Source organism: Mollisia scopiformis (genome assembly GCF_001500285.1).
Source record: "Mollisia scopiformis unplaced genomic scaffold LY89scaffold_16, whole genome shotgun sequence".
Classification (NCBI taxonomy): Eukaryota; Fungi; Ascomycota; class Leotiomycetes; order Helotiales; family Mollisiaceae; genus Mollisia; species Mollisia scopiformis.
The window spans coordinates 20,806-44,270 of NW_017263596.1; the positions used below are offsets into that span (position 1 = coordinate 20,806).

Genomic DNA, 23,465 nt, shown 5'->3' on the forward strand with positions numbered 1-23,465 from the left:
TGTCGGGAGTATAGCCCAGGGCGCCTCTGACTCGGAAGGTGAGTACTGACTCGGTCGGATAAGGACAATCCGGCGGGTGAGAGTTATCCGCGTGATCTACTGTTTCGGGCCTCCACGTGGGTGTCGAATATTATGCGTACGAGTCAAGCCTCGTACGATACTCTGTATATAGCTGGCTTACTGCCCTTAGTTTTGAGGGCAGACTCAATACCACAGATAGAAGGAATATAACCTCATCGTGGTACGGTCTCATCCAAACGAATCACGTGATTATTAGCTGTATATTGTGTGTGACAGCACTGTGACGATGGTGTGAGGTGGCGACGCAACGTCGGGCTATTCATTTAGAATCTAAAGCTAAGGAGAGAAGAAAGGAGAGGAGGAGAGATCTATATACATATATATGTCAGAAGTAAGGGGATGTCAGGTGAGGAGCTAAGCCCCATTAGGCTTAAAGCTCGGGAACGCCACCATTCCCGGCCTGGCCTCTGTCACAGGCGATTAGGACAGGCGATTGGCTCAGGCGATGGGCTCAGGTGATCCGTAACAGCCGGCGCTGTGACATTGTGTTTCCAACAGTTTTTTTTAATTCGAAATTTACGGAAAATTATTTTCGAATATTAAATAAAATTTTATTTTTTTTATTATTTTTAATATATATAATTATTATTTAATAATTTATTTTAATTAAATATATATTAATAAATAATATATATTTAAAATTAATTTATAAATAAAAAATTATAATTTAAAATAATGTGACAGCACGGTGGGAAGCTCAGTACGTAGACGAAGTATCGATTCGGCTATCTCTTAGAATCTAAAGGTAAAGAAGAGAAGGGGAATGAAAGAGGAGAAGATCTAGATATATATATGCCAGGGGAAAGGGATGTCATGTGAGGAGCTAAGCCCCAATAGGCTTAAAGCTAGGGAACGCCACCATTCCCGGCCTGACCTTTGTCGCGGGCGATTAGGCAGGCGATTAGGTCAGGTGACAGGCGATTAGCCAGGCGATCCAGGTGGTCCGTAACAATAATCGGTTTTAAAAAAATTTTTAAAAAAATTTAAAATATTTTATACGATTTTATAATAATTATATACGTATTAATTTTTTTATATTTAAAATTATTATAATATTAATAAATTATTAATTTTAAATTAATCGAATTTTATAATTATATAAATAAAAAATAAAAAAACGTAATTTAATTTTAATTTGCGATTTTTCGAGCTTAAATAAGCATCCGGCCTTATTCTCGATATAATTTCAAAATCCACGTTGCTATACTTTCATAACACAAATCTTTGATTTCACTGCAGCACTTTTTCTCGCATGGCCTCTGGGTCACATTGCAAATCAATCTGCAAGATGGCCCGTTTTGTTTGTGCATTACAAGATTGTTTTTGTGACAAGCAAGCATGGTGATAATCTGTATGTTCTACTTATTTTCTACGAACTCTGTAGAGATAGGTCTCACATGTCGATCGAGCAGGCTACTTCTATAACGTGTTCAACATTCACGCGGGTTTTAGGGACAGCCTAGGCTTTTTCGAGGACAGCCCGGCTGTTCTAACTACGCGAAAGCGGTGAAAATTAAGGTTTTATCCTTTTTCTTCTTCCATATATTTACATATTCGCCCGCTTTTAACTTTAATTCTTTTACTCCTTTAACTACACCGCCACATGGCTACGCTACTGTACTAGCTACACTGTATTGAATCCACTAAATCCACTGAATGCACTGTACTGAGTACACTGTACTCCACTGAATCCACTGAATCCACTGAATGCGCTGTATTGACTACACTGTACTGAATACACTACACTGCTGCATTGCGAGTCTAGCGCATTGTTAGGTTGTGAGCAGTAAATGAGGGCTAAGGATTGAGTGCTAAGGATTGAGAGTTAAAGCATGAAATGAGGGCATTCCCAAAGAGTGGGGCATTAGGTGCAGCTAGTGCAAATTACTTCATTCTGCCCGGACAGCCGGGCTGTCCTCGAAAAAGCCTAGGCTGTCCCCAAAACCCGCGAACATTCAGACTGTTCTTGCCAGGCCAGGCCTGTCCTCCTTTTACTTGGATGCCAATATGTCTACCAGCCCATGATCACGAGTATGGTTTAATGTCAGTTCAAGCGTTACCTAGTACTTCTCTCCTGCGCTCGTTCGTTGTAGTCCACAACCGTCGGCAGCACCATCACCCTATTCCAAGTATTCTCCATTTTTTCGCCACTGGATATCTCGGGCCACTCTTAAGTTCCATCCTCTTGCCTCGAAGTCCTTGGATCCGTGTGTACCTGGACTCGTGCTCTTGATCTTGTTTTATCTAGTACTGGTAGCATTGCGGGAAGACAACGCCAGAAAAGCATATGGCTGATTCCGTGAGTTTCTCGACGTCAACATTCGCAGAAGATATTCATGAAACAAAGCTCAGTAATGGTTGCTTTAAAGCGAACCTCGAAGGCAATTAACTAGACAAAGTCTATCATGGCGTTGTTGCGGCTCCCAGGTACAGACTTGAGAGTGTTTTTGAATAACAGAAATATAATGCTGGCGCTTTTGTCCATCATCATTAGCACAGGCAGCTCTTTCAGCGCATCTTACGTCCTTATCTGTCTATTACGCAGCACTGGCCTTTAGTCCATGTTTTCATCATTGATCAGTTTACACTAGTCGCACACTGACAAAAGCTATAGCTTGTTACATTCTATCCGTATTGGCAGCCACCAACTTGCTTCTCTAATCCGTCGCCTTCCACTACCTACTAGGAAGCTGCAGGCTTGGCTCTCAACCAGTTGAACTAGAGTAAATTGTATTCTGGTAAGAGGAAGCTGTGCTCCTCTAGCGATAAGCACAGCAATAATCGGCATTTCAAAGGCGACTCCATTAACCATATCCGGCGAGTCTCGACTATTCTGGCAGAGCTCCTCGTTCAAGTAACAAGCTGTGGCTATGAGCTCATTCTACTCTCGATGATAGCGCCTATGGTCCCACAGGATCCTCGAGCACGACTTCATATCGCAGTTAGCCTGGTCGATACGCTGGAACAACTTGTCGGTTCGCCGCTCATGGGGTTACTGCTAGCAAAGAGCTTGAAGTTTGAAGGTGCGGGAAAAGGAATACCATTCATCATCTTTGCGGCATGACAGAATCTCAAGGACAGCCGATACTCTTTTGCTGAAGTCGCCCAGATCCCTCAAGCCATTGCAGGTTATTTGATATTTGCAACTCCGCTACTTCAAATACTTGAGAAGGAGTGATTAAATTACCCGCAGATGTGATTGCAACCTTAGCTGGCCTTTGAACTTATCAAGCTACCGGTATTTCGACTGCTAGATCCAAGGAGTTTCATGCATCGATATTCCAGATGCTCACAACTCTGCCCAGCCTTACTCCACTGAATGACAAATCTCTGCTCCCAATGGGGTTGCCACGACAAAAATCAGAAACAAAATTACCACCACTTCAATATATCGCAGTCTCTAGCATAAAATATCACTGGTCTTGTGTCGCAGTTGGGATCCGAACACCCCACACTATTCCGAAGACTCCTTCTGATCAGGCGATTCCGAATACTAAATCACTAATTCGAAAGCCACACTTGGCCAAAATTAGAAAGTTTGGCCATTTAGAGACGACGATGTTTCTCAGGGGCTCAGCCTTCATTTCACGATCGCTAAGTATAAAATTTGATTGGATTGTGTCACAGCCTCAACTCACACTGTTCAGTTCATTTCCACAACGCCACTCTCAGCCTCTTGAAGACCTCTCTTTAAAATGGCTGCACCACTACCCTTCAGACGAGCTCTGTGAACACCCACATAGTAGTGGTCAAGTCCATCATGAAGTTTATTGTGTTGTCATTCATTTTCCTCCTCGCTGTTGTTTCTGCTGAACTCGAAACAGCAGATGCTAACGTAAGTCATATTTACCCTCGCTACACCTCTTCTCATGGAAGCTTACCTTTAGAACTCATGGACCGCTATATTGTTCGGTTAAGCTCTTCAACCTTTAAGAAAGTCTTTGGGGATCCAGACTGACCTGTCACCAGGGCACTTGTCGAACAATATCAGCTCGGGGCCAGCAAGAATATTGCCTCTGGACCAACACATATAACCCACCTGCCTCAGTAAATTTATACGGCGACATCTGTGGCGCCGCACCATGGTATAATGTGTCTGATACCGGGATGGCCCCTATCTGCAACCCCAATGAGTCCTTCACTTTAGACCCGAATGGAGCACTCACTTGGCAGCTCGAGCTGACAGACGTCAAATGTGCCGATCCTGTGGGCCAATACTGGCAGTACTTCAACTATACTTGGAGCTGCTGCTTGTGTCCACCAGGATGGGTAACTGTCAATGGTCCGCCGCTGTATTGTGATGCGTTCAAATCTTGCGTCAGGTGCTCGGGCGCAGACGAGGAGCTGGAATTCATACCAAGCCCCAGCGGAGGTAACGAAAGAGTGGCAACTTGTATCACGACAACGATGCCTAGCACGATATCCTCATCCACCACATCAAGTACAACCCCCCCAGCGACCTCAGCAGCATGTGGCTCAAGCAACAAGCGGGACTTCCTCACGGGTCGCGCTGCAGCATGTACCGCCTGTCTAGACCTAACAACTCTCACCGACCCAGCACTTGCTGGTCACCAGACGATCATCAACACAGAATTTCTACCCAAAGTCAAGGACATGATTTCATGCGCCACCCGCAACGGCTGGGACCAACTCCTAGATGCCAGTAGCAGCCGCTGTTATCTTTCCAGAGGCTCATACGCCGGCACACACCCCTCAGCACACATGATCGGTCAAGCCATGGACGTGAATCTCTCTGGAGGCATTCACAAAGCCTGTGATCGGCAGTGCTTCCTTGAAGCGTACTGTGTGCACAACCTGAGCTTTGGACTGTGCAAGAACGTCCTGGATACCTTTACAAGACGCAACCCGACTGACAAGGATACGGCGGTATATAACTTCATCAACTGTGTAGGTCAGATACCAGACATGGTTATCGGCGCGAAGATTCCTGTTCCAATCAAGAAGAAACCCGGTAAGACGCAGGGCGATTGGGATCATTTCCAGGGGATACCGGCGAAGCCATATGCTATTGGCGTGTATGACACGTATCATGAGCAGTTGGTACAGTTTTGTCAGGGAGGGTGTTTGAATGCGCCGGTGAACCTTGAGAAGGGGGAAGGTCCATCTGATGAAGCGTGTCCTCAGCCGCCTAAGGCGACGTGTGCGGTACATGGGATTGATTTCCAAGGATGAGTTAATTTCGTTGAAGAGTGTCGCCGTGGGAAGATACCAGTCATGCTTGCTAGGTATTATAGATTCATAAGTGTATATTTTATTTGTAGAACCGAATCCTTAATATCTCCGGAGATAACTCGAGACGTGGAAACATACACATAATATTATTATCACGCAGTATTCGACAAGCACTTCATATAAGATAAGCGATCGACATAGGCAAAAAAGATCGTTGTAGAATTTAGTTTAATTTCTAAAAGGTTTAAAAAAGTCGTACTTTAATATAACATAGTTTTTGCAGATTCGAATAGTCCCTATATCGTTAATCTTCCAGACATCCTTCAGTTATTGGTAGATCTATCATTAGCAGCCCGTGCTTGTTGGATATAGTGCTTGAGCAATGATTCTCAATAACAAAACTGGCTAGGTGAGCGAGAAAATCCTCTTCGGGAGTCATTAGCCACGCGTCACATTGTCAGCGAGTTGGACCTGCTCAGAAACTTAAAGCCTAAGTCCCTGCGTGTCTTATCTTTTGCTATCGGTCAATGACTTGACATGTTTTGATGAAAAAGTGATTCAACAAGCAACAGAGCAGTGTCCAGATGCAAAGAAGTGGAGTTTAAATGGAATAAGCATTTCTTCAAATAGTACCAAAACATTCATCCTAGCTTCTACTCGAACTACAAATCGTGTGTCTCGGTAGTTACAGACTGCTCCTTGAACACGAAGAATCTGCAACTATTGGATCCCAATGTTCGAGATTAACTTTGACATAGGTATGCGAACCCAGTTTCAATATACTTGAAGAACCGAGAGACAATAATTCAAAGGCTGCCGCGATCTTTCGAAAAGCACTGAAATGCAGCTTTGATGATCCCCGTCGTTGATAGTGGCGCCGGCAATGTCTCCATAAACACAAGGATGGGGAGTGAAATGTGTGCTTACAATAAGAGTAGCGACTTTCTTCCTGGTTATAGGAAGTATGAGAAATATGTAAACGAGCCTGAACAATTCCGAATAGCCGACAAACAGAGTGGTATTCCAAGGCAAAATAATCTCTGTAAGACTTGCTATTCCTCTTCCATGGCTACAGTTCTTATTCATAGCTATTATGTAACCGGAGAGTACAGCAAACATTTCTACTGTAGGATACCTTCCATCTGGTATGTTGGCTGAAAAGCAAATAGAGAATCACTATAACAGATCAACTTAGGTATATAGACCATGTTTGATTGCAATGCCGACTTAAGGGATGTCAGTCCTCGCTAGACACCCTGTATACGAACTTGCGTCCTCTTGCCTCCCCGGCCTTTAGTCTCCTCAGGCCCTCCTCGACACCCTGGAGACCACCATCCACCACCACAAAAGGGTGTCCAGTTAAGGTTCCTTCTGCTAGCATTTTTGCAATATATCTGAAGAACACACTAAAGTGGTTTCAGCATGGCTCTCTCAAGAGCTGAAGGTGAGCAGTGTGGAACGACAAGGAGTCAGAAGTAAGTATGACAAAACATCATGTAGGAATGTACAGAAGATCAAGAGGTTTTTTTCGCTTACTAAGTCCATTCGGGATCACTTCTCACAAGTTCCTGATCCTGAGGTTGCTTCACCATTCCAGTTCGATAGCTTCCTGAATGTGCTGTCCCAACATAGGTATAGACTATCTCTATACCATGTTGTATTTCGGCCTCGTCGTACTTGTTGGCACCAGACACAACTGATAGATACGATCTGTTGCCGGGGGTCGCTGCTGTTAACATCTGAGAAAGGGGGATCCAGGTTCCGCTTTTACTGGAAATAGCATCAAAAGCATGATGACATTCCAAACCGGCCCGAGAGAGCTTTTCCTTAACAGTTTTCTTTAACTCCTCAGGACCTACGCGGTAATCGATCATAGTATCACCATTTGCTTCGTCGAGAAGTGGTGAAACATGAGTGGAATTTGCACCTGCAATGGCGATGATTGGATGAATATTTGAAGCACGAGCAAGCTTGACAGCAAAGGTCCCCAGCGCTCCCGAAGCTCCATAGATAATCAATGGAATAGGACTACTCGATGGGGTGCGCGGTGACCATGGCGGTGGAAGGTTTTGCCGACGAAACAGAGTAATACCGGCAGTCGTGATAACTAGAGGAATGGTTGCCGCTTCTGTAATGGAGGTAAGGACTCGATATATCATGAATCAAGGATGAATTGAAACGTGATATACCTTCAAAACTTGTCCCAGCAGGTATCTTAAACACTGTGCTATTTAAGTCAGCCTAGAGTATCCAGCATACGAGTTCCCCTTCTCTGGAAGAGTGTGCCGATAGCTCGGCTCACGTAACACTCCTTGGACGAAGGCAGGATTTGACCTACTGCTGAGGTGCTACAGCATATTCGGCAAATGCACCATGCGGGGTCATCATGGGATGAAAGGCTGCTACTCGATCTCCTGTTCTGAATTCACTGGTTTTGCTGACATCAGAACCCAAAGAGTGCTAAACTCATATATTCGATCAGTCACGTTCTTTTCATATCTTCCAGCGAGTAGTGTTGTTGGTGATAATTCAGAAATGATTAGCTTCCAGGAATTCCGGGTCTTGAAACTCTAAAGAAAGCGCAGATCTGAGTCGGCAACTTACGACGATTCCAGCAACATCATCGCCGCTGTTCAAAGAGACATTAAGTGCTGTCAAGTGCAGCCAATCTGTTCACGAGAGAGTCAGTTCGAGCTTTTTGACAATAGTCTCGGCAACGAGTCACGGGAAAGTATCAAACCTTTGACATTAGATCCTGCAACAATAACTCGAATAACAATCTCATTGGGACCCGGAGTAGGTACCGGCGTCTCATGTATCTCAGTCCAGATGTCTGGCGTTGGATGAACTATTACCTCTTTCATTCCGGGTGAAGAAATCGAGCGTGAACCAACTATTCTAGCAGATACTCTTTGTTGACAACGGCTGCACTTTGACAGCAGAAAAATGAGAAAGCCTGTGCAAAGGAAGATACTGTAATGGAAGGGACGAAATATACTTTAACATGCATGCTCTGTTGATTTGCAATCATGGTGCGTCAGCCCGCGTCGAGGCGTCCGGGAAGTTGCAACCACAATCTTCTTGCCAGTTTAAGCATGTTTAAAGAGCTAATATCGGCATTTGTGCTCGGCTTGGACGAAATGCACGTTTGTGAAGCAGGTAATCGCCAGCGGGGTTGTTTTATCCCCCATATTGGTGGTACTCAAGGAAAGGGAGGAGATTTAGGGTGCAAACATCTAGAAGAAATAGAAGCGAAGCCAGAAAGGAAGGCAGGCAGGCGGTGGTCGAGTGAGAAGAAACAAAATCGAGGGGCCATGTGTCCCCTGAAGAAAATAATCATAAAATGGTGTCATTGCGAATCGTTCATATGCAAAGTTCCTTCATTGAGAGTGTCTATGAGATGCGAGGCGATGCGATGTAATGCGATACTTGATGAATTAGTTGCGACGTCCACTTATTCAACCCTGCGTTCCTAGCCAAGCGGGCCGGGCCAGTCGAGAGTTCCCCACTGCTTCACCAGACTCACTCACTCACTCCAACAACCCCTTCTCATCCACTCAATTGTTTCTCTGTGCCTACGTATGTATCTATGTACATACGCGGATCCGTTCATCTTGGTATTTCTCCTTGTCATTCTCAACTTCGTCCGCCAACCGTCTCTGCTCAATCCACGCCTCATCCATTCCACGGCGGATTATTCCTCCAGACTCTCTTTCCGCTCTTCATCACCTGTTCCTTAATTTTGGAAGCCAGAACCCATTCCTGTGCTGTCCAGAATGCTTCGTTCTCCTCCCAGGTCTCGACCATGGCACAGATTTCCTGCAATACTGCGTCGGCCTTTTCCATCTTCTCGAAGACAATCGGGTGGTCGGGTTTGCGGGCCCCCTTCAAACTCCAGATCTCCATGTCAAGCTGATATCGCTGTCGGATCAGGTCTCGCAGACCGCGGAGGGCCTCGGGTGTCGTTTTCTTGACTCGCTCGTGTTTTACAACCTCTCTGTCCTTTCTCTGTTGTTCTTCCCATTCCATCGCCTTCTGCTTCTGGCGTTCCGCTTCCCTCAGTTCATATTCTCGCCTCTGCCTCTCTAGTCGCTCGGTCTCCCATATTTGTTCCTTGCGTCGCATTTCTTCTTCCTTCGCTCGAAGCTGCTCCTGCATTTGGAGTTCGTTCCATCTCTGTGCTTGCTCTTGTTGCTGTTTCTGCAGCGAGAGCTCAGCCAGCTGCTTCTCTAGCTTTTTCTTCTTCCCGAACATCTTCATATCTTGTTTGTATTTCTGTGGGATGGGGACCGGTACCTGAACCAGGTGAGTTTTGGTTCAGCACAATCGTCGAGATACTGAGCACGTACCAATAAATCTTATTGTCGTTGCATGGAGCCTGAACGAGTGTGCCTCAACTCAAATCAAAATGCCCTCCAGATATGAATCAATACCAGGCTATGTGGACGCCAGCTGATCAGGCTCGGTGAAGAGGCTTCGGTACTACGTTGGGGGCAGAGGCTGTTTTGTCAGCTAACTGCGTAGAAGGAAGATGCACAACCGTCCGACCCAGAATTCCCCTCTTCAGGAAAGAAAGAGAGCCTCAGCCTCGCGCACCTTGAGTAAAGCAAGAGGACGAGGAATCCCGACAGAGCCCACCTTAGAAGATGTGCCACGTATGATATCTCAATTGACCTGTCCAGCCTTTACAGCTGCGAGTGCGGGTGGTGGTTCGCGAACCAGGCTGAGCCGCAGCATTTGGAGGCACCCCGCTCCAGGTGGATGCAACAAGGTGCTTTCAATCCATGTGCAGCACCTGTGACCAGCGACAGAACGCCTTCTTTCCATCTGGTGGGGGCAGTGCAATAATATCGAGCCGCCCGACAAGACAGATTCGGCTTAGCGTGCAGCTCCCCGACATATTGTTCGTGATGAGGCTGCAGTATTGCATATCAATGGGCTCAACGAGTCGAGTGGTGCGGAGAGAGCCTTGGTCTGATTGATGTCTCAGGAAACGGTCCCTGAACTGAGACCCGACTTTGCTCTTGTGGGGGCGCAGACGGAATGCCTACAACGCCATGTTTAATTTTTATTTTTCGTAATGTACCTAGACAGGTACGTGTCGTACGGTGTTGAGCCTTGCAAAATATCCTACCAGGCTCGGGCTGACTGACTGGGGTTGAGTAAACATCTGGACTATGTAGCCTCCGTGCAACTAGGCTGTGATACATCCGAAGAGAATGCTACCATGGGAAAAGATCCCAAGATATCTGCCGATTCCGCGTATCGAGCAGTCTCGTGGCAACGTAGGGTATGGAGTAAAACCCAAGAAATTTGTCAACAACTGCAGTCCGCAAGTAATTCAATTAGTCTACAACCCAAATCTAAGACTCTCCATCTTGATCTTTTCGCTACACACCACTCTCTCCTTCCAGCGGATCTCAACCTCTAAATCCGTTTCACACATTATAAATCTGCAAACGAGATATGCCACATAGTAAGGTCGCTTCGTGGTTGGATTTCGAAACAGCACGAATTCGTTGAGCGAAAAAGTTGACAGGTCGCAACTTAGTACAGCCGAGCGACCCAGTTCTAGTCGATGTTAGTTTTTATATTTCACGCCGAGCCATGGAATGAGCATACCATTCTGTCCCGTCTCATAACGATCCGGTAGATCATCGTCGGAATATTCATATACAGGGAGTTTGAACTTTCGATCATCGGGGTCTGAGAAAGTATGCATGAATTCCTTCTCTGCTTCTCTCTTCTCGTCCGAAAGGATAAGGTCCCCCTTGCGAATGAGCCACGTCAACTGCGTTCTTGCCATGCTATTGTTCGTCACTGGATCGACGTATACATCCTCCCGACTGTACTTGGAAATCGAGTCCATCTCGTTGAGATTGACCCCATAGCTCTTAGTACAAGTTGCCACGGTCGTTACGTCCTTGTGGTGGGCTTTCTCAATGCCATAAAGAACAGCACCTTGAACAACGGCAGTCCATCTTTTCACGTGTGTTAGAGATCTGCCTTCATATGTATAGGACTGAAGCCAGAGCACAAGAGTAAGACTTACGACTTATTTTTCTCGGGCCGTCTCATGACAATCTTCCTTAATTTCAGAGACTCTCTGAGTTCTTCCTGTAGATATTGGGATTCACCAAAACCACCAACTAGGAATACATTCTGCAACACATTAAGCTTTGATCAACGACAAGAGCAAGGCAGCATACCTTAACTCGATACTTCTTTCTCTCTACCTGCTGAATCTGACCTTTGATCAGCTCGATGACACCATCAACACATGTTTCAAATATCGTTTTCATCTCATCGCTAGACAGCATTAGTTTGGTGGCCCGAGAACACTATATGCATAGACTCACTGGGTGATTCTTAGGTCTCCTTGAGTGACCCTGCCAGGGATGTTCAAGGTGTGCAGGGGAAGCGGGAGGTCCAGATGTACTTCGTAGGGCTTATTGGAGAAGGCTCTCTTCCTCTCGTCAAATCTTTTGATGAGCTGCCTCATTGGCTTTTCCTCCATAGTGTGAGCACCGATCTGAGACCCTGCACTTCGAGGATCCAACTTCGCATAATTTCGTTCCCCAATCTTAGTTCGGAGCCATCGCTTGAATTTTGCGTCTATATATGAAGACCCACATTTGTCGCCTAGAAGCTGTGTTAGTATCACAAGACATATTGAGATAGAACCTGAGTACTTGTTGGAGTGGTGACTTCTTCCAACTCTAAGGTAGGCTCTAGCTGGGTAACCTTGTAAGAAACACAGTCCTGTGAGTTGCGTGTTAGTAAATAACATGTAGCAAAGTGAGCTTGCATCAGCACGGTCTGTCACTTACAACGGTGCCTCCGCCTGCATCGCACAGTACGAAACACTCTCCTTCCTATTGCCGTTTAGCATATTTTCTAGAACCAATGCCAAGGGAGCCTCTACCTTAAGAAACTCGACCTTTTTGTCCTCCTTGAGATGACGAGCAGTATAAATCGCGGCAGCTACAGGTTCAGTGACCATGATAATGTTCTCTAGGTTGGGGTAGGTTAATTCATTGAATCCAGCTTCTTTGATCGCCCTGATTGTGGAGTTTCTGGCTCTGTACGACCACCTCTGCAAAGATTAGTACTGGGACTGGACTGGGAGGACAACAGGTTGACCGTACCACTGGCACTGTAACGACGATATCGACCGCTATCTTTGACTTGAGGTGTTCACCGATGAATTCGAAAGAATCGTCGAGATATTGAAACACTTTCGTGAGATAGTCCGTCACAATTTCTTCCTTGTATAAATTAGCATTCTACGATTGTGGAAGAAAGCTAAGCTAAAAGAAACACGGAGCCGAATTGGAAGGCAAGTAGCTTTGCAAAGGAAAAATATGAACCAAGTAATTACCGGATCTTTCCAGGTATACTCGGGGTATCCTTGGGATTTCTTGACGTGCTCGAAGTCCAGGTTGGAGGTTCCTTCCAAAACCTGCAAGATCAACTCAAGTTCGTCTATCCTTTTCTCCTGCACATCCAATTCCATTTTGGTGTTCACCATGGTCACAGAATCGTCACTGATGCTAGCACCCCACTGCTGATCGAGAGGAGAAGTTGCTGGGGAGTAAGAGTAGATACTCGGAATCTTGCTAGTAATGTTCATCTGTGGGCCCCAGTTATCTACCACCAAAACCTCGTCGAGACTGGCATAATCTGATCTTGGCAAGGCATATGCAACACCTACGGTCTTGTTAGGATCGCGACAGTTGATCTCGGATTCCCAGCTCACCCGTGAACGTGGTCCCATAGTCTATAGCAATCACCAGCCGATTATTCCCAGCATCGTAGGTCGGAGTTCGATGGGATATTCGGGGCGACTCCGACATAGAAATTTCCTCGTCGTCCTCAAGGAGATTCTCGTTGAGGAAGTCATCAGAGTGATTTAGAAGATTGCCTTGTAGCGCTGAAGGCTTAGCCTTCAGAGAGGGTTTCCTGACGCTCGATCTGCTCGATGTAGTCGAGACCACCGACGAATGTCTCGAGGTCATTCTCGACTGTGGAGGAGATCCTGTATCGGAAGAGGGAAACATGGAGGGTAGGTTTTCTCAAGACCGTTGACATCAAAGAGTGAAATATCAAATGCTGAGAGCATGGCAAGAGGAATTCTGTTCAAGATGAATCCGCAGCCTCGCGCCCCGCGTGATTGATATGGGAAGAAGCAGTTTCCGGAGCATGCATCGGTCTCTATATTGGTACTAGTTAATGACATCCTTGCCCTTGTCTTGTCTTTTGTCTTGTCTTGGGTGGTATTGCTTTTGATACGGCGAGGCAGCGTGAGGTGACTGGGGTCGCCTGCAGGAAGGCAACCAGGCTAGCGAGGCGCAGATGCATTCGATAATACGCCCAGAATCAGCCACCACAGCCGTGTGTGCTTTTGCGTACATGCGCGATACCACTGTGTTTTGCTGTCTCAGCAATCTCCAGTCGGCGTCGATGAAGCTGGGAGCCTGATGGCTCGAACCATTCTCTGCTTCATGGCCTTTTGTTTCGCACCCAGTACGGTAGAACTTAACTTTGTCGAATACGTGACTTCTTGAGAAGCACGTTCTTCCTCGCCGTTTTGCTTCAATTATAGATAGTTTCGCACAAAACATGGCCACAAGGAGGGGCGGCGCCAGCGAGAGGCTGGACGACATGACGAGTTTGATGCGCTGGACGAAATTGGATATGGGCGACCTGATTGCCGTGAGCAATAGGATGGGTCTGCATGTGAACGAGTTGAATGCGGTCTGCCATAACACGGAGATGACACCGAACGAATTGATGGCAAAGTGCAACCAGATGGGTATGACTGTTCGCGTCATGATGACCAGGAGCAAACAGATGGGGAAGAGTCCTCTCGAATTTATGGCACTCCAAACCAGAAAGGAGACTGGAACAGGTCTGAAGACCACCTCGACGGGAATGGGTGGTGGGCCGAAGACGAGCGAAGTGACGAGTACGGGTAACAAGAACGGGTCCAGCGAGGGCACAGTAGAAAAGAGTAAATGGTTATCCAGAATCACACCCTCAGGAATCGGCACCAAAGTCCAAAAGTCGCAGCAACCAGACGACAAGAAGTCCAATGAGCAGCCGCAGAAACGGGGGAAACATCCATCCAGGGAACTCCTAGCAGCACTGCGCAAAATGATATTGGCCGACGCAGAACCATTCCGCCAGGAGCGACCTGACTTTTGCGCCGAGCTTGATCGTCGTGAACAAGCTGGAGTTGACGAGAAAGCATTAGTAAAGCTGCTCCTGCAGCAAATCGGCTTTGAGTATAACCATTCGAAGAACCTGCAGATCAATGTAGCAGATTTGCGGACTACTGTAGCAGATTTGGAAAAGGCGAAGACCGAATTGCAAGTCATAAACTATGAACTTCTTGGCGACAATAGCGATTTGCTAGAACGAGTAGACTGGAGAAGCTCAACGCAGACGCGAGATGAGTACGAGGTCAAGATGGAAAATCAGAAGCGGGCCGTGAAAAATGCGATGCATGAGCTTCGTGAGACTAAAAAAGAGCTCCTGAAGGAAGTTTTGGACTTGAAAAAGGCCGGCAAAACCGTCCCAGCAGGAAGTGACGTGGGAGAGAGATTTGGCATGGATTTCTCCACCTTCCAGGATGAGCGCCGTGGCGGGATAACAGAAGAGGACGTCGAAGCCAGAATAAATGAGATGCAGGTAGAGTGTCAGGGGAGACTCGACGAAATGCAAAGGCAGCATAATGACCAATTAGTCAATCTGCGACTGGAGATGAAAGCAAAGGTCCAAGAGGAGCATGAGTTTGAGATGAGCGATCTCCGCAGTCAGTATGCCTTGAACATGGATGGCCTCAAAGGCGATTTGAAGAGGGTCGAAAAGATCCATCGAGACACTGTTGCCAAGGCCAAGAGAGAATACGAAGATCAGGTAAACAGGCTTAACACCCAGATATTTACAATGAAAGGTGGCATCGATAAGGCAGAAAGTGACCACAACTGGTCATTACAACAGATGGAGCAAGGACATAAGGCGGAGTTGATTCGAGTAAATCATGAGCACGATGTCGAGCTACAGCGAAGGCAAGACAACTATCAAAGCAGAGTTGACAAACTGGAGGAAGGTTTCGCTATAGCCCTACAGCAAGCAGAGGAGACCCTCAAGTTAGAAAGGGGCCAGTGGAGCCAAACCAAGGGCGACATGGAGAAAAGGCACAGAAATGAACTAAGAGACTTGAAAGACGAGCACCGAGAGGAGGTCAGCAGGAGAGGCAAAGAGGCGCTGGCGGAATGTGCGCGACTTAACGCTCTTATGGACGAGATGGAGAGAGATCAAGTTGCAAAACTCGCGGACAAGACGGCGGCATTGGATGCAGAAAAGGCACAGCTGGAAACTCGGTTTGCCGAAAAGGAAGCGAGTCTAAAGAAGAAATATCAGGAGATGAGCACCGCTCTCGAGGAGAAGCACGCCGAGGAGAAGGCACAGTTGCGGAGAGACCGAGATGCATACAGTGCGGCCTTGCTAGAACGAGACCGGGCTCGGGACAAAGTCGAGTATTTGCAGGATGTCGAGATCAAAGACAAGTTTCAGGGACTCAAAGAGGATGTCGAGAACCTGGCACGGTCCGAGTGGATGAATGACCCAGGAAAGGAGAAAACGCTGAAGCTTCTCACACCCACGCCAGAGCGGCTGATGCGCCAAGTCTTGCAGCATAGTATCTGGGTCGTCCTCCACGAGCACATCTTCTGCAGCCCATTCCGCGTCTTTGGGGACGAAGGGATGAAGTATGAGACAGACTGGATTAAGGAGTGTGGCGGAGAAGGTTTGTGGAGACCAATCCTCTAACGTGTTGCTGTTGACTGACGCCACTAGACCCTGCCTTCAACAATGGAGTTTACACTTGGCCTACACCCGAGGTCGACACCGAGCGCTGGCGGTTTGTCACCGTTAAGGAGTGCCGCTCCTTCCTCCGGAAACCAGCGTCTCCCCTTGACCCTCGTGCACAACTGAAGAGGAGCTTTGCGGACAAGCGTGACACCATCAGGAACGCTCTCAGAGAGATGCTAAGTGAGGTGGTTGAAGTTGACAAAAGCCACGTACAGAAGCTCGAAAAACTCGCCCAGAAAGCCACCAACGTGTGGTTAGAATTCAGCATGCAGCCCTTCCGACTTATCATTGAGGTTCAGGGTGCCAAGGTAGAGTCGATAGAGAGTCGGATTGTGCAAGCACGCATGTCATCCTTCGACCTAGTACTCGTGCCCAGGCTGAAAAGTTTTGGCAACTCAAAGGGCCAGGATCTCAAAGCGGAAGCAACGATTGGCAGCTACGACGGCGAGATTGTGAGGATCGGGACGTCGACGTCGTCGAAGCCCCCACTGTCGTCGCAGCGTGGACCATTGTCACGGCGTCCATCAGTTTCTCGATGAGCAAGTAACCATTTACTCTTGCAGACTTTTTTGGTATTGCGGGAATCAACAGTCTCTGTTCGAATTAAGGCGAGCCTTTGGTCTATGCCTTTGTCTGCATAGCACCACAGTGTATCATTTATGTCGAGTCTTCCTCTATCATGTATCTGGCCATGCTATAAGTGCCCAGAGAAATGGTTCCATTACGGGGAAGCAATGAGTTCATGATAGAAATCACAATGAAGATCAAAACAGAATTTCAATCACGATCCAGCCGTATTATTGCTTGCGATTCATTTTTCTTTAGTGTAAGAGGAGCTCAACACCGCACTCCAAGACCAGCTCCATCAAAACTGCTGACGTGACAGCGTCAAGTCCAACGTCTAACAGCCTCCGCTGGGTCTCCCTAGTCCACTCGTCTTTTGAGACCAACCAGGCATTCCCTTGGCTTCTTAGAGAATCCTTCGTGCGATTCTAACATATTCTGATAGAGCTGAAACTCGTACCTGCGAAACACAGTTCCAATAATGATCTGCAATTCCATAACAGCGACATTCTGGCCAACACAAGCACGTGGCCCATAGCTGAAAGGATTGAAAGCCATCTTCTGCCTAGCATTCAAAGACAACCACCGATCAGGTTTGAACTCTTCCACATCCGGGCCCCAGATCTCTTCGAGGTGGTGTATGGTGTAGGACGGGACTGATAGAACGGTTCCAGGCGGGAAAATATAGTCGTCGAACTCGACTGCCTGACCAACAACTATCCGGGGAAGCCCAATTGCTGATGTAGAATGAAGTCTCATTCCCTCGTCAATGCAGCGTTTCAAGAATGGAAGGTTTTTAACCTCAGCATATGAGGCAACGCCTTCGGTGTGTGGCATTGCTGCATCAAGCTCTGCCTGAAGTCTCGGAATTATTTTTCCCTAGATTCAAGATGCTGGAGTCAGCGTATTTGTGCCTTTCTGATTCTAGAGCATGCATTCCAGGATACGACTGTTCGGACAGTGAGGATAAGTAGAAAATTCGAGACTCACAGGTCGAGCACGCTCTCCATGCAAAATCCAGTAAAACACAGCACCTGAACCTCGGAATTAGCATCTCTTTGTCATGAACCTTGGAATTAGATATGAATGTGTCAAGAGGTAGTCTACCACCGAATCTCAAGTACGACTTCGGAGAGAGTAAAAATAGTAAAATTTTCTGGCAACACGAGACACTTACACGATGTGTTGGAGATGGTGTCTGAACCCGCAATGAGTTGGGTCAAAGCCTCTGCCGTGATCTCTTTCCTATCCATCCTATTCCCATACGCATCTTTACCATTGATTAATCTTTCAAGAATGTCGTTCCGTCCTGAACCGATCTTCTCCCCCTTTTCGAGTCCGTCTAAGCGAGAGGCGACGGCACGTACCGCAATACCATTGAGATTCGCCACAGCTTCAACACCCTTAGTGAAGAATGGATCTGGCAAGTATTTCGCATACGGACGAAGTGCTGGAAGTAATCCAAGCGTGGATGATATTTCTCCTCGTCTGTTCAACACCTCCACGGCGGGCGTAATGGTCACAGGTCCACCATGGGTGAGTTGCATCTCAACTTCATCCCTTCCTTTCTCAACCATGCCGAAAGGCGAACCAAAAGCAAGATCTCCTATGATATCAAAAGCCAAGTAGCTGAACCACGGCATCGCATCAAATTCCGCAAAGCCGTTTCGAGTGGGGTACGCCGACTTGCGATCCAGTTGCGCAACCCACCGTTCGAGATTGGATTTCATGTACGGTTCGAACTCGCCAACCGATTTGGGAGAGAAAGCATGAGCCATCAACTTCCGTTTCCTAGTATGTTCGACTCTATCTCGAGTATTGAACATTCCTGTCGTGCCGACCACGAAGGCCTCGTAGAATGTACTATTTTCTATCAGCTAGGGAACAAGCCAACGGACCAGGCGCTTACTTACTCTTTCAGAAACCCATTACCGTGAGCATAAACGACCTGTAATGCTCTTTCGTCTGCTATCGATACATGATTGTATCCTACACGGACAACCTTGCCATACTTTCTGTGAGCCCAATCGACAGCTGCGAATTTCCCGCCATTGCGTGCTGAGAAGCCAAGCCAGATGTTACTGAACTTAGCGCTGAAAGGTCCAGGTACTCTGGACAAGGAAAGAAAGGTCGTCAGGAAGGGTAGTACATAATAAACCAGCAGTAAGACCGGTATGCTCAGGGGTAACCAAGAGACCAAAAGATTAAGGACCGACATCTCGACGAACAGTTCTAAGAATCACTCAATCGAGTGATCAAGCACGTTTCAGTAGTGACAATAGGAATGTCTCGATCGTAGCAAAGTTATATTGCGCCCACTCTCCCCCCACCTTTCGTTTCTGCAGTCCTGGAAGCTTTTATAATCATCATAAAAGCAATAGGCTAACCCCACCTTTGCAACAGTGGGTAGCTCATCCACGAATACACCTATTATGTATCTTATCTTATCTACAATCATTATCTATCTTCTGAGTCTAGAAGCAAGCGGTGAAGATGTGCCGCGGAGGTTTTATCCTCCACTTTTGAATGCCGTTTTCAAAGCACCATCTCATCATGCACCACAGTATGTTGGAGCAATAATTTCGGTCCAGCACAAGAATTAGTTTACTACCTTGCTCTACAGAAAGAAGAAGCTATTCTTAATCATTCTGCGTTCATACATGTTGTAGTATCATATTTGAGCTGTTGATAAAAATATACGTCGAAGAGGTGACGTGCATAATCACAAGTAGAGCAAAGGCTAAAAGATTGTCAAAATATTCTGCGTCCAAATGCAATAGGTATCTAATAGATGGGTAGTCTCATCACATCTTCTCTACAATACCTGTCATTGAATGTTTACCCAAACACCGTTCATGCCTCATTCCATACCCAAGATATCGAAAACAAAAATCCGGGTGCATCCCATTGAACTCCGCGCTAACTCAATCTTGCCTAATGCCGCTCGCTCGAGATCAAAAATCCTACAACTATATTTTTCTCTCTTGCTTATTTTCCAGTCGAAACACCAATATTCATGAGAGACTGATGGCACTCGAATAACCGCTCTCATCGTTGATCGTCGCAGCACTACTCTTCAGCGCTCCTATTCCACGAGCATCGACATCATCAACCTGCATCGCGAATGCTCGCTCCTGCTCTGCAACCACATAAGGATCGACCTGCCGAACCTGAGCAAGCATGTCAATGTCACTGTCTGTTTCCGACGTTCCTTCCGCTCCATCACTGTCATCCGCAAGGTCTGGGTCGTTCATATCGTTTATTCCTTGGCCGTATGAGCCATGAGGTTCATGCAAGAATGTCATGTCGCGGCGGAGGTGAGAAATCCCCGCCGAGGAGCTGCTAGCATTGGAAGAGTCAGTGTCATCGTCGTCTTCATCTTGGGAATCCATAGTTGCAACCCAGCCAACAGGCGGCGGAAGCTGCGAGGGTGGCAGTTGGACGTATTTCGCTGATAAGATTTCAGTTTGGACCACATCAACGTCAGCCGCCACATCAGTTTTACGCGGTGGTGACGAGAATCCCGGCCACATGGCAAGCCGGTCTGTAATCGCCTCTTCTGGACTTGCTTCTTGAAACGACTCGATGGACTTTTTTGAAATCCCATGAAGAAACTTCCTTGGAGCTTTACCTGGGGATGATAACCTCGAGAACCGGGAAAGCTTCGGATGACTGGCTTCATCGAGTTTCCCGCGTCGTGTCTGAACATGAACCGCAAAATGATCTGATGGTTGAACTCCACCGAGGCCACTCGCTTCAAATTCTTGCAGAGCATTCGAAGATGATCCAGGAGGGTTCTTGAGCACAAATTGTTCATCTTCCGACTCGTCGTCAAACAATTCTGGTGTTTTAGGTCGGTTCTCTTCGGTCTGGAATGGATCATTGCCTTTCGAATAGTCCTTGAATGGCCTATACGGTAGCATTGAGCCTGATGTCGTACGAGTAAATCCTGGAGTTGATTTCTGAACAGTGGAACCAAGAGCAGCCTGTGCTTGGTTACTGTAGCCATCTTTACCGATACCGAAAACGTGAAGCGGTGTCAAAATATTTCCTCGGTCTCCAGATAGATCTGTGCAAAACTTGGCACCATTGTAGAATACCATTGGCCCGTCGTCACGACGTCTCCTCTTCGATCCAATCGAATGGGAGACGCCACTCCATGCGTGTGCGCCTCGTCCTCGTTTTAAAGCACCATCCATTTCTGGTCCTGAGCCAAACGAGGAATCGCTTTCGTCCGTTGATATCATGCCTCCGGATGATGAATTTTGGTGGCGGAAGAGAGGCTTGTAATGGAAAGAAGAAGAGGGATCTGAGCTCTCGAGAGGCATGCAAGGCTCGTCCACCTCGATCGGTGCTGATGCAAACTTGCCAACTTCAACTTTGCGTCTTTTCCTGCAGCTATGCCCATCGATACTCTCTTGAGGCGATCTATTACGAACACTACTTTCACCACTGTCACTGCTCATGCGGGTACCATCTGATCCCCCTCGCCATCTGACTTTCTTCCCATCCGGTGAGATCTGGAACTTTTCGCTCACATCCGACACTGCTGATCGGACGAATTCGGGAGTGACATTGATGATATGAAGCTGGGCCATGTTGACGAGGAGATTCAGATAGATCCAACCTTCTGCGTCGACAGCCACATCAGCGGAATTTTCAGTGATCAACCTTGGCGTTGATAAGCCAAGATGTCGGATATACTCCACATTCTCGGAAGGGATCTGTGCTCGATCAGGGTCCAGATCAAGTGGCCTCGTTGGCCTCTGCTTAGGACTTGACCGCTCCGGTGATTGTTCGTCCGAGGAATCAGTCAATATTCGCGATCCGGAACTCGAATCGGCCAATAGCTTGGATGGCTTTCCAGGCTCGAAGTCAATTTCCATTCCAAGTATATGTGCCTCTCTTGAGCCTTCCTCCTCGAGGGGACCGATCCGGGCGGCCTGATCAGCTCTGGCTGCAGAATTCGATACCTCTTGTTGCTGAAGGGGTTGGCTATTCTGCCCAGCCTTTGCACCTCTCTTCCCAGTGAACAATTGCTCTAGACGTTGAACTACGATCTTTTTCTTCTGTCTCTCGGTCATGACAGGAGAATGCTTGGGCAAAAGACCTTCAGGGATGTTATGCAGGAAAGATTGGATATTCTGTTCCCTGGCCACTCGAGGTTGTGAGCCCTTTTTCTCCGGAACTAGATTTAAGGTAGACGTAGAGGTTGGCCCTGAGATTGACATGGAGGCATACGCGGAATCGTTCGGACGAGAATTTGAAGTCGAAGACGAAGGAGTATGTTTTGGGTTCGTAGTAGAGCTTGATGTCTGCGGTTTGAGGGAGGCAAACGGTGGATAACGACGATTCCTTGCGGGTTTGGCATCTTCGTCGGCTGATTCATCGATACTCGACGCAAATTGCCTCAGAACATCTTCTAGCTCTCTTCGTCGTCGCGGGGGTAGACCATGAATCTTCAACTCAAACATTTTGTCCTTTTCCAATTGTGGAGGCTGTGATCTCTCATATCGTCTCAATCGCTCTTTCAACTTCTTATTCTCAATTGTCAGATCATCGATCACACTTCTGAAATCGTCTGCGCTGCTGGCTTGGGTCATAGCTCGGCCTCCATGTAGGAGGTACCTCCTAGGAACTCCAGATATTGGGACATCGTTGTTGGACGTGCTTGAACTAGTGTGAGGGACAAAATAAGGCGGGTCGTCTGCGGTTATGGCCTCGTCAGCAACTTGACAAACCATTATGGATCTCTACCTCTGCAACTTACTATCGTCAAAACCATGAGTGTAGCCTGTCTCCGGCCGAGAATTTGAGTTGTTAAACCATTTTTGCACATTTGATTCCCCCGATTTGCGGCTCTCATCCGAATCTTGCCTATTTGGAGATGCTCCCGATTTCTCCGTCACCCTCACCCCTGGGTGTCCTTCATCTGATCGTGCTGGGGGGCTCTCATGGCGTAAGCTCACCGACAGGTGGGCTGGAAGTCGACGCGGATGAAGAGTTGGTTCGACGGGATGCTGCTTGGCGGAAGACCCGAGCATTGTATCGTTCCGTCTGGTGTTAGGGATAATTTCCTGTGCACGAACTCATGGCAGACGTCTGTATTCAACCACGAGTGCTTGAGTCGATGCCAATTGTTCCCAGGTCCCGTCACTGCTAAAGTGGCCTAAAGTGGCACAGGAATTATCGCGATTAGGACCGACAAGACGGGAAGCTGGCTATATAAGAAGAATGGTAAAGGTGTATAAGCGACGCTGTGCAGCAAGTAGAGAGACAGGCGATTCTGATACAAGATGTATATGCTAGTGCAGACAAGATGATGGGTAGTGGCAGTAAGGTAGGTAGGTAACTGACAAGGTGAAGAGGACCACGCTGAGCAGCAGTATAACACAACAGGAAAAGGAGGGAACTGTAAAGAAGTCCAAGAGGGAGTGGCAACGGGGAAGGGAGAACGATCTGAAAAGATCGGATCTGACTGCGACCTTCGCAGAGCAGAGCAGAGCAGAGCAGAGCAGAGGTATCTTGCACGCTTGCTCTGATGTCTCAGTCGGTGGGCAGCTTCAGATCTTCAGATCGAAGAATTGACGTTGAATCTGGATTTGTAGAGTGTGTCGCTTTCCCAATCGACGACCAACGAAAAGGAAGAGAAAATGGGTCTAGACCGAAGCCACACCTACCGTCTGAAGCACCAACCCATTCCTGCGGTTCCCCTTCCTTTTTCCTCTCTGTTCGCGAGAGTATGGCAT

The 23,465-nt window shown here is 47.3% G+C and overlaps 7 protein-coding genes across 7 annotated transcripts; 2 read left to right on the forward strand and 5 right to left on the reverse strand.

The window, feature by feature from the left end:
* The first annotated feature begins 3,634 nt into the window (after positions 1-3,634).
* Positions 3,635-5,385, forward strand: LY89DRAFT_117408 (uncharacterized protein). The gene is made up of 3 exons (XM_018205118.1): positions 3,635-3,679; positions 3,729-3,916; positions 4,051-5,385. The coding sequence occupies exons 2-3, from the start codon at positions 3,842-3,844 to the stop codon at positions 5,272-5,274; spliced, it is 1,299 nt and encodes a 432-aa protein (XP_018068973.1). The 5' UTR covers positions 3,635-3,679; positions 3,729-3,841; the 3' UTR covers positions 5,275-5,385.
* A 913-nt stretch (positions 5,386-6,298) lies between these two features.
* Positions 6,299-8,229, reverse strand: LY89DRAFT_686307 (GroES-like protein). The gene is made up of 6 exons (XM_018215256.1): positions 8,015-8,229; positions 7,879-7,943; positions 7,613-7,734; positions 7,464-7,501; positions 6,811-7,402; positions 6,299-6,680 (listed from the first exon to the last, which is right to left on the reverse strand). The coding sequence occupies exons 1-6, from the start codon at positions 8,136-8,138 to the stop codon at positions 6,512-6,514; spliced, it is 1,110 nt and encodes a 369-aa protein (XP_018068974.1). The 5' UTR covers positions 8,139-8,229; the 3' UTR covers positions 6,299-6,511.
* Positions 8,230-8,638: 409 nt separating this feature from the next.
* On the reverse strand, positions 8,639-9,972 carry LY89DRAFT_783720 (uncharacterized protein). The gene is made up of 2 exons (XM_018222713.1): positions 9,624-9,972; positions 8,639-9,570 (listed from the first exon to the last, which is right to left on the reverse strand). The coding sequence occupies exon 2, from the start codon at positions 9,532-9,534 to the stop codon at positions 8,950-8,952; it is 585 nt and encodes a 194-aa protein (XP_018068975.1). The 5' UTR covers positions 9,535-9,570; positions 9,624-9,972; the 3' UTR covers positions 8,639-8,949.
* A 652-nt stretch (positions 9,973-10,624) lies between these two features.
* LY89DRAFT_735700 (actin-like ATPase domain-containing protein) lies at positions 10,625-13,334 on the reverse strand (the record flags this gene model as incomplete). Its single annotated transcript, XM_018220040.1, has 11 exons — positions 10,625-10,845; positions 10,897-11,255; positions 11,327-11,436; positions 11,484-11,583; positions 11,634-11,916; positions 11,967-12,036; positions 12,105-12,149; positions 12,200-12,370; positions 12,423-12,542; positions 12,656-12,984; positions 13,034-13,334. 11 exons carry the CDS (start codon positions 13,332-13,334, stop codon positions 10,625-10,627), a joined length of 2,109 nt encoding a protein of 702 aa, XP_018068976.1.
* A 360-nt stretch (positions 13,335-13,694) lies between these two features.
* Positions 13,695-16,983, forward strand: LY89DRAFT_783722 (uncharacterized protein). The gene is made up of 2 exons (XM_018222714.1): positions 13,695-16,087; positions 16,138-16,983. Exons 1-2 carry the CDS (start codon positions 13,897-13,899, stop codon positions 16,689-16,691), a joined length of 2,745 nt encoding a protein of 914 aa, XP_018068977.1. The 5' UTR covers positions 13,695-13,896; the 3' UTR covers positions 16,692-16,983.
* On the reverse strand, positions 16,935-19,041 carry LY89DRAFT_720118 (cytochrome P450). The gene is made up of 4 exons (XM_018218544.1): positions 18,630-19,041; positions 17,894-18,579; positions 17,707-17,750; positions 16,935-17,595 (listed from the first exon to the last, which is right to left on the reverse strand). The coding sequence occupies exons 1-4, from the start codon at positions 18,932-18,934 to the stop codon at positions 17,077-17,079; spliced, it is 1,554 nt and encodes a 517-aa protein (XP_018068978.1). The 5' UTR covers positions 18,935-19,041; the 3' UTR covers positions 16,935-17,076.
* Positions 19,042-19,820: 779 nt separating this feature from the next.
* Positions 19,821-22,715, reverse strand: LY89DRAFT_539687 (uncharacterized protein; the record flags this gene model as incomplete). Its single annotated transcript, XM_018208148.1, has 2 exons — positions 19,821-22,447; positions 22,499-22,715. Coding segments are annotated over 2 exons (2,844 nt in total), but the record flags the coding sequence as incomplete, so codon positions are not given.
* Between the last annotated feature and the right edge of the window lie 750 nt (positions 22,716-23,465).